The following is a 9,988-nucleotide window of genomic DNA, read 5'->3' on the forward strand; positions in this document are numbered from 1 at the left end:
TCCTCCTCCACCCCCCCAACCCCCAACTCCTTCACCCACTTACGTATACTACTTCAGTTTCCTTTACATCTATCTCTCTCTGCGCAGGTGTTCAACTCCCCTCCTCTCTTCATCACATATGCATACAGTCATGAAAAGGAATTTATGTAAAAACAGCCTCAGATGAACAGCGTGTGATATATTACACTGTAATATATTTAAGACTAAATCAAAATGCAGAGGCAGTGTGTAAAAAATTAAGTACACCCTATGATTCATTAGCTTATATAACCTGCCTTTAGCAGCAATAACTTGAAGCACTCGTTTTCTTTATAACTTTATCAGAGGAATTTTTCTTCTTGTCAGCGTTGCTTCGGTTCATTGAGGTTTGCCAGCATTCATTTACACACGGCTCTTTTAAGGTCCTGCCACAACATTTCAATCAGTTTGAGGTTGGGACTTTGATCTGTCCATTGCAGAATCTTCATTCTTTTCTTTTTCAGCCATTCTGTTGTAGATTTGCTGCTGTGCTTGTTGAATGACCCAGTTTGGGTTAAGCTTTTGCCGTCAGACAGATGGCCTCACATTTCACTCTAGTGTTCATGTTCATGATGAAATTAATGACTGCAAATTGCCCAGGTCCTGCACCTGCCAAACAAGCCTAAATCATCACCCCTCCACCACCGTGCAGGAGAGTTGATTTGAGGTGTGCTTCATGGCTAAACATCTCCATTTTGGTCTCGTCTGTCCAAGGCTTTTTCGGAAGCCTTGGGATTTGTTCAGATGCAATTTTGCAAATCTAAGCTCTGCTGCAATGTTCATTTTAAAACTGTTTTTTCTTGGAAACTCTTCCAAAACGCCACACTTTTTTTAGTCTTTTCTAATTTCTAACATTTAACATGCTAACTGAAACCTGTAGAGTCTCCAGTGCAGCTCTTGGGTGTTTTGCAGAGTCTCTAAGCGTTGCATGGTCTGTCCTTTGGGTGAATTTGCTGGGCTGCCCATTCCTGGAACAATTGACAACTGTCTTTCCACCTATCTTTCTCACTGTAGAATGATGGACAAAAACCTGTTTGGGAATGGCAAAGTACCGCCTTCTGAGATTGAAGGGCAGCAACAAATGCTTCTTTAAGATCATTGCTCATGTCTTTCCTTCATGGCACTCTGCCAACACTTTCCTTCTTAATTTCTTTGGAAGCAGTAAGGATGTATTTAGTTTTTCTCACTGATTCTGCATTTTGGCTTAATTTCTTTTATATAAATGATGAAACTGTGTAATCTGTCATGTGCTGCGTTTCATCTGAGGTTGTATTAGAATACTTTTACTGACGACTACCATTAAATGATAGAAAATGGATAGATAGATTTTTAGCTCATGTTACCCTTTAACTATTCAACAGAATTTCAGCTTCTTGTACTTTATGGATCTTCATCCAAATTGTGCTCAATCTCATGGCCACACTTGTGCAAAACACCCATGCAGTGATGTTTTTACTTTCTTTACTTCACAGATTATGTTAACCTGTAAGTTGTGGTGCATCATCAGTCAGATGAGCTTCTACGTCACTGACTTTCAGGTATTTTCCATCCTGATTTGTAAAAACCTTAACACCAACACCAGGATTTTTAATTGAACAATCTACAAAAACTTGTTATTGTCACAGTTTATTCAATGTTAGCCATTACACTTTACATAAAATTATCCAAAACGATACAGCGTTACATATGAAGTTAAAAAATCAGCATAATAAAGTTTACTGTACAGGTCAGTGGACCTGAATAAGTCCAACTGCTGTACTTGGCAGGACTGCATTAATGCACAGTGATAAAAGCCTGCACAGTTCCCTGGGAACGGCCCCGTAATCACAAACATTATGACTCACACGTTCGTACACTCGTACGTGTATCACTTTGGAGATTCTTAACGCATGCTGTTATCTTCATCTTCTGTATCTCAGAATGAAAGAGATTCATTGTGTAGCAACGAAAACACGACGGCAAACAATCCCCACTGCAAATCTGCTGTGCTCAGTTCCAGCATGTTTTTAATCTACATGAGTTAAAGCTGGGTGGGGTTTGCACTAAGGGACAGAATAATAACACTGCCATTGCAAACAGTTTAAGCTCTCTGAAAGAGGCTGCAGCTCTCATAGGTCATCATCGCAGAGATTCAAATATTACCTTTGTTAGATGATGTGCAACCCAGGTATGCTCACTTCAAAAACACGGCATCTGCTGTTAGTGCAAGTTAAACAGGAAGCTGACTACAGCAATTTAAGAGATGATGGTTCTATTAGTCATAGGAAGTACCAGAATGTATTTGCAGTATAAAAATTATACGTATTTTATTAAAAGAAATCATAACGTAGTGTAAAAAGCCACGATTGTTCAGTAAGTGTGTTAATAATAACTGTGGCGGGAAACGTAGCATACTGTGAGTATAAAGTCTGAGCAGAGTGTGTAAATGAGGTTATTTACAATGGGAGTGTCGCAGTGAGCCATGGCGGTCACATGACTGAAAGCTTATTTGTCTTGCCCGTGTTGCTGTTGAGCGGTTTGCGGTGCCAGGTGCTCTAACAGTACATAAGGTACACATTTGGTCCGCTGCCCAAAATGTGTGTGCCTGAAGCACTTTGCAGCTGGTCTCACAGACCTGCAACACAGCAGGCCTGCAACACAAACCTTTTTGTTTTCATGGGTGCATTATTGATGATGAAACAATTTGCAAATCATTAAATTGTAATTAACAAATTGCATATAATGTGACAAAGAAGTACACTTTCAAGTTTATCTCCATAGTGGTCCAGATAAGAGTTATGTATAGGCTTAATAGTTAATTATAAAGAGGCCATGTAGAACTTAAATAATGGCCACAATAATGGTAATAAAATGGTAATAAGTTTCCAAAAGCATGCAACATCTCATTATTAGCCTTTTGCAGAAGCTCACACATTGATGGCTCAGTATTCTTTTTTTCTTCTTCTTTTTTTTTTTTTTGCTTAAAAAAAAAAGAAAAAAAAAGCACAACCTCTGATAATGATACCTTTGACACTACCACCTCGTCTGATAGGCAGGTTCACTGGAGCCCGGGATTACTTTCATGTAATTGTTTGTGTCCCAGGGTGTGTTACCCATCAAATGCCTAATCCAGTAGTTTCCCAATGCCTAATGCCCAAGGATCCAGTTGCAGGTCAAACGGGGTCTTTAAACAGAATGAGAGTGTGACTGACAGACAAACACACAGGGATGAACAAACGGTGCCTAAACCAGCAAAAAAACAACAACCCCAAAACAAAACAAAACAAACAAACAAACAAAAACACCCACAACGATGAACAACTATAAGGAAAGCCTCCAAAACAGAGGTCAAGTTTCTGCTTGTCACTCCTCCTCTGTCCTGTGCTGCCAGTGATCACTCCTGATAATGAACCGCCCAACACCTAAGGGTTAAATAGGCAGGACCTGCTGTCTCAAATACACATAATACAGGCACTAATTTTTAAAAAGTGACACCTGTTAAGGCTGCTTGACTTCTTGGCTTTTAGTTATCATGTTCTTCTCTTCAACTTAGGTTACAAGAGCGTCTTTCCTGACCTGCCCCTCTAGTGACCAGCCCACTCATATGAGGCTCATCTGGGCTCCCCTTTGGCCACTTAATGGCCCTTTGGTGTGGATTCCAACCCTGAACCTTAATTATTTAGCCAAAGGTCACACCTGATCTTCCAGTTCCTAATTTATGGCAGACTAAAAGTGACGAGAATACGCTGCAGACATCAGATGAAGTTAACTTTTGCAGCACAGTGAGCCCGTGAAGCAGACTTGAAAGAGAAAGAAGAAGAAGAAGAAGAAGAAGGTTTAAAGGAGGCCAATACCACAGTTAAGACAAGCTGAAGTAATGCAAAGCATCAGCAAAACACTTCTGTTTATTGTCATGCTCAATCAGAAATATAGCACGAGAATGTTAGTAAAAATGTACTGTCAGATTTTCATGCACCTAATGCAGGAACACTTTGACACATTCAGAAATACACTTTAAAGAGTTGGAAGAGAAGAAAAATAGCACCCTAGGGTCTGTATGGAAAATCAATTATAGTTAAAGAGGAAAACAGCTACCCTCTTTTAGCACTAAATAACAGATATGATCAATGTATTTTGTTCTAAAAAGATGCGAACAACTTATTAAACAAAAAAGTTGTTGTAAAATGTTATTTCTTATCTTTAGGGATGCTGGCAGATGTTTCGTGTTGTTATTTTTAGCCAAATCAAAGCTATCTAACGTATAGGAATTTTTGGCTATTACTCTCAAAAGCATATTTCCTAAAATGTCAAACTATTCCTTTAAGATGTAATTTACTTCTGTTTTACCAAGGACCCAAAGGACTGCATGGCACAACTGTGCAGGAAGCACAGGTTTGGGTTTAAGCTAAAGGTCTCGTTGGCAGTGGTGCGTTGGTCACGTGTGCAGCAAAGTTTTCACAGGGACACGGCATGCACGGGATAGCGTACGTCTGCATGCTATCATAGTATATTATCATAATGAGGTAAATGTGCTATATAGTGGGATGCACATGCTGTACATAAGAACATAGTGGTAACTAGTAGTACAAAGCAATAAACTGACAGTTATTATCTTATAAAAAGGAATATCTTGTTATTTTTTTAGAGCTGGTCTTGTAGTGTTTTAACTTTTCCCAATATTGCTTTATTTCAAAGTTCTGTGTTTGAAACATAAAAAAAAAATCATTAGTGGCTTTCGATTCGTTTTAACATTGATAAGGCTGTGCTTTGTGTAGTGTTTTGAATGTGTGTAGTGTGATTTCTTTTCTTTTTTTGTTGTGAAGGATGAATTGTCCCCTATGAGGTCGCCTCCTCTGTCTTCTTTTCCACATCTTCCTTCACAGCAGCGGGGAGCTTGTCTGCTGTTTCCCCCACCTTTACCGTTTCCTCCATGTTTTCCTCCGCTTTTACAGCCGCTTCTCCTGCTTTTGCAGCTGTGGCAGACACAGCTGCTTCCTTTGCTGCCTCCGGCTGCGTCTGCCCCTCTGCCTTTGCTTCTACCTTTACTTCTGCCTTTGCGTCTGCGTTTGCTTCTACCTTCACTTCAGCACTTGCTGCTGGCTTTGCCTCTTCGTTCGCCTCGGGCTTCGCTTCCTCGTTCGCGTTGGGCTTCTGATCGTCCTTGTTGGGGACGCTTTGTGCCACTTGTGCAGATGCAGAATTCTGTGCAGGTTCCTCTTTGGCGAGCGAACGTTGCTCACTCAGCGAGCAGGCCACATAGCCGACTAGCTTCATGAACTCCTCAAAGCCAACCTTGCCATCTTGGTCGCTATCCAGCCCCTTGCCCATGTTGTCTATCGCTTCTTTGCTGTCTGTGCCCTGAATAGTAGGCACATACAATTATGATGATTAGTAACTCTACCTCACCTCTTACTGGTCATATCACCATACATGATTAGTAAATGGCCCTCTATCAGTAGCTCCGTTTACATTATAATGTTGATCCGTGTCATTTCATCATACCGGATCACTTTTCCCATGTACTGGCTGTATATTACAGCAACATTTGTTCACAGTTAACATTTCAAAAATCTGGACAGGTTAAGGCTGGCCAGGGCTAACACAACACCATTGTCTGCTTTTGTGGAAGATGATTACATAATCCAAATATAAGCAACAATTCTGAGATTTCAACAAAGATTTCCTAACCGTGAGGATGTTTCCCAGCTGGGATGAGACAAGGTTTTGGAATTCTTTCTTCCCTAGACTTTCCCTTCCTTTGGACGACTTCAGGAAGACCTTCACCATGGTCTGAATGGCACTCTCCATGACTTCTCTCTCTCTAAAAAAGGGAGAGATAAAAACAATGATCATAGATAGATAAATACTTAGATGGTAATAATCACTGTTGCGTGCTGTTTGAGGGAAGTTGCATGGAGACAGTGTGGTTCAAGTGTGTTGCAGTAATAGGCACATGCAGTGGAAAATGAAACAGAGGATCTCCTCATTTCCATGCGCGTCCTTTTGTTTCAGGTGTTGAGCCTTGAGTTCCAATAAGGGAGGGATGGTGACGTGAGATAAGTGGAGAGGGTGAGAGGGAGTCTGATTGAGAGACAAGCTGTAACACACAATGGAAGTTCTGATCTTTGATAGGTCATCTGATCTACTGAAGCTACCGAGGGGACTGGGCTTCAGATTACCTAAGGGATTACCTAGTCCCTGTTTGCGCTTCTCTCCCGCTCCCCCTCTCCCTCATTCTGTCTTGCTTTTGCTACCTTGCCAGCTGTACTTGCCTCTCTCTTACCTGCTACTGTCTCTTTCTTGTTTTCACTCTGTTACCCCCTTTCACGCTACCAAATGGGACAATTAGGCCTGCTGTGGATTATCACTCTTTCATTACACATCAGCAGCCAATTCCTATACATTAAAACCTTTGCAGATGTTTGGAGTCTGACAGAGAGACTATCAGGACTTTAGATCTTTACAAACTCGTTCATATAGTCTACAGGCATTTCCCCAAGTTTAACATGCCAATAGGTGACACATGTTCGCAGAAATTCCATTCATTGCTGCCTGTTGAAATCACTTAGACAGGAATTTACAGGCCAGTTCCGAGTTAGTCTGCCCCAACGCAGAGAGAAGATATGTTTAAGGCAAACATATTGCATGTCAACTTCAGAATTCAAATGTAGCAGCGCAAAGTACAAAACAGAAACAAACTGTTCTTTGTTTCAACAAGGAAGCTGTCATGCAGAAAATTAACATCATTAGTTACTAAAGTCTGTGCACTTTACAACACCCACCTGAAGTTTATGGTGCTAGTGTTAGTCTCAGCATATGTTAAATAGCAGCAGGCTTTGACACCATAGAGTGTTTTAAATCTAACACTTGCAGCTGACCTACTGCTCTGTATCTGTCTGACCTTGTTGTGCCACAACAGAGCGCACAATATAACCACACGTTTGCATGCAGGCGAGTGAGCACATCTCTGATCGTCAAAACAGCTGTCACTGAACAATAGTGGCCTAATAAAGTTACAAACAAGCGTGTGTGTGTGTGTGTGCGTAAGTATTTTCAAGGAAAATTAGTTTCACCAGTTTTAAACTGCCCAGCTATGGATGAAGAAATCGACTGTTAATTTCTTGTTATGCTAAAACAAACAAACTCGGGCCTTTTAGGAACTTTAGGGGACTTCTTCCTCCGCTGGTGACACACCCTCCACAGCCTGAATGCACAAGAGCCTTAACTGCTTAACTGCGTCCTACTCAAAATACATTTCTTCTATTTACAGCCTGACATTTCTTTCATTTCTCACATTCATTGTTTACCTACGACCTGCCGTAAGTCAGTATTGCTTGAATAGCTTCTAAAAGCGCGCACGATTTTAAACAAATATCCCACGTCAGAGCTTCACCTTGTTGGACTCGGGAGAGAAGGCACATTAATCCCCGCTATTTGCCTTAAAGGCCCCAAAACTACTGCGCAAATAATTAAATATACAGGCCTACAACCAGAGGTTTCCCATTTCCCTTCAGAGCCCAGAGAGGATTGAGTATTGCGTTTCCAAACGGGCGAATGTGATACGGTAGGTGCGCAGAGTAATGACAATACTACCGCTAGTGTGGCATTAAATATTGAGAGAGGAACAAGTTAGGTTGTGGCTGTAAAATACAGCGCGCAGTCATTGTCTTTCTTCCAAGTTTGCAAATACAGAAAACTCAGACAATGTTGAATCCACATCGTCCACAAGCATGACGCTTTTTTCCAGGACTCATCCCAAATACCACAAGTAGACTAGTTTTAAATGTTTAAGCCAAAACAAATAAAATTGTCACAAGTGACAGACACAACTATACAAAACTCCACTCAGCAAGACAAACTGCCGCCTTCACGGGCCTCTCGATTAAAAGCATATTGTGCGCAAAGGTGTAAAAACCGCCACCAAAAATCGCTCAAAAATGCACTTTTACGCGCGACCCGGATGCCTGGTTGATGTGTCACGTTAAAGCCCAATACTGTCACTCAGAGTTACTTTAATTTTTTATAGGCATTTGGCAAAATGGTCGGCATCTGCCTTAATCATATCAAATATATTTTCCAAGAAAAGGAGCTCATGCTTCAACCCCACACAGTCTGTAAAAGCTAAAATGTAAACGCACATGAAAGCAAAACAGCCACTAACTATAATGATTTACTTTTTTTTTATGGAAGTGCAACGTGAACTCAAAACTTCGGTAGAGTCGAGTCATTGAAACCGTCCCGCAGTCAGACAGCGGCCAAATTTCATGGGATGGCTCTTGCGAGAGTTTATCGAAACGTGGCAAAAAAAAACCCTGATGAGCAAATAAGCTGCATACACGGAGGAGATTACTAAAATAAGCCAAAAAAATACCCTTTTAACTCACCGTTTACAGCCTGCGGGACAAGAGAAGTGTACAAATGTGCGCAAATTTGAGTTTCTGCCTTCTTCTCCACCTTTCTACGCTGCTTTGCGCCCAGAGAACTTGCCAAACTAGTAGGACTGCAGAATCTCTTCCGTGATTTAGGGTTTTTTTTCCTGTCCTTAAAACTTTTCCCCCTTCACAAGTCAGAGGGCGTGTACCTGGAAGAGAGAGAGAGCGGAGAATTGGGAATGTGCAAGAGCGCGACCCCAACTTTCGTGAAAAGGGAGTGAAAGTGTATCAAAACACTTATACTCGGTTTTTATTGGAATTATCTTTGGCTCTCGAGCCAGCTGTTTCACGTCATGTGTGATTTGTTCAGTTTCACGCCAACTAGGCAGGCTTGTGGCTTGGAGCGGCTTCATCTGCTGGGACGAGGAGACAGGGCGGGTGGGATTACTTCATCTGCACACAGCTCAGGCGTTTCCCAAAGTATTTCACTCACTAAAAGTAAAGAAAAAGCATAGCGATACGCCAGAATCTTGCAAAATTTTGCGGGAGGATGTGTCTTAAGTGAAACAGACACACATCTGTACGTCTCCCAGATAGCAAGGAAACATTGAAACAATGAATAACACACAATTGGCACAATTTTACGCACCCACTTTCTTTGACGGAAATAAAAATGTAATAAATAAATACTTTTTAACTCTTTTAAACTAACAGAATAGGATAAAACTTATATTAGGCTGAAAATAATAGCCTGTCTCTTTTTCCTGCTGACACGTTGGAAAATATGAGGGTGAGGCGAAGGACTCTACTGAACATACTGCAGGAAAGCTAATGTGGGTGGCAAATATGGTTGAAGAGGTAAAGCAGTCTTTCCAGATCCCCGAAAGAGCTTTTGAGACTTTGAAATTTTGAATTTATGCCACAGATTATCTCTTACTAAATATCCCCCGCTCTGTGCTGATAAGTTCTAAAGAAGCCTTCACATTAATGCTATCTGGTAACGCTCTGGACTTCAAACCAAAGGGAGTTGGTCATACAGACAATTCGTTTGTGTGTTCCAACTTCATTTTGTCTATCACTTTGGAGTTGATGACTCATTGCATCATTCCTCCCACACTGGCACCTCAATCTGTGTAACTTGGATACAAAGGTCACATTTATTAATCAGTTAAAGATCATTGTTCTCCAAATCAGTTAGCATAACCTCCTTGTGTCTCTCTGGCAAAATTAAAACAGGCCTATAGGCTATAAAACAGCTGGGGAGCTCGCCAGCACACATAACTCTGTCTAGACATTGGAATTAATACAAAGTGACCGTAACACTAAGAACTGCCAGCTGAAGAGGCACATTGCAATTAAACTGCACAAGCAAAATATAATAGAATGATTTTGCAGACTACTGAGGCCACACTGATGGACAGCAAAGGCTAAGCTATGCTTTTACACCATCCCTGCTTAATGCTTGGACAAGCAGCTTTGTGCAGGTATTATAAAGCACTATGCAACAAGATATTGTCTGGATGGTGTAGTTGTAATAGTGGTAAAGCATACTGGATTACAGCCCCCTAAATCAGGGTTGTAATACAATGTGGGTGGCTGGACATCATATAATATAGTGA

The 9,988-nt window shown here is 41.1% G+C and overlaps 1 protein-coding gene across 1 annotated transcript; it reads right to left on the reverse strand.

The window, feature by feature from the left end:
* Positions 1-1,628: 1,628 nt before the first annotated feature.
* On the reverse strand, positions 1,629-8,602 carry s100u (S100 calcium binding protein U). The gene is made up of 3 exons (XM_005927596.3): positions 8,382-8,602; positions 5,686-5,818; positions 1,629-5,355 (listed from the first exon to the last, which is right to left on the reverse strand). Exons 2-3 carry the CDS (start codon positions 5,803-5,805, stop codon positions 4,834-4,836), a joined length of 642 nt encoding a protein of 213 aa, XP_005927658.1. The 5' UTR covers positions 5,806-5,818; positions 8,382-8,602; the 3' UTR covers positions 1,629-4,833.
* Between the last annotated feature and the right edge of the window lie 1,386 nt (positions 8,603-9,988).

The sequence above is a fragment of the Haplochromis burtoni genome, unplaced genomic scaffold (genome assembly GCF_018398535.1).
Source record: "Haplochromis burtoni strain Fernald_Lab_line unplaced genomic scaffold, NCSU_Asbu1 Contig_90, whole genome shotgun sequence".
Taxonomy (NCBI): domain Eukaryota; kingdom Metazoa; phylum Chordata; class Actinopteri; order Cichliformes; family Cichlidae; genus Haplochromis; species Haplochromis burtoni.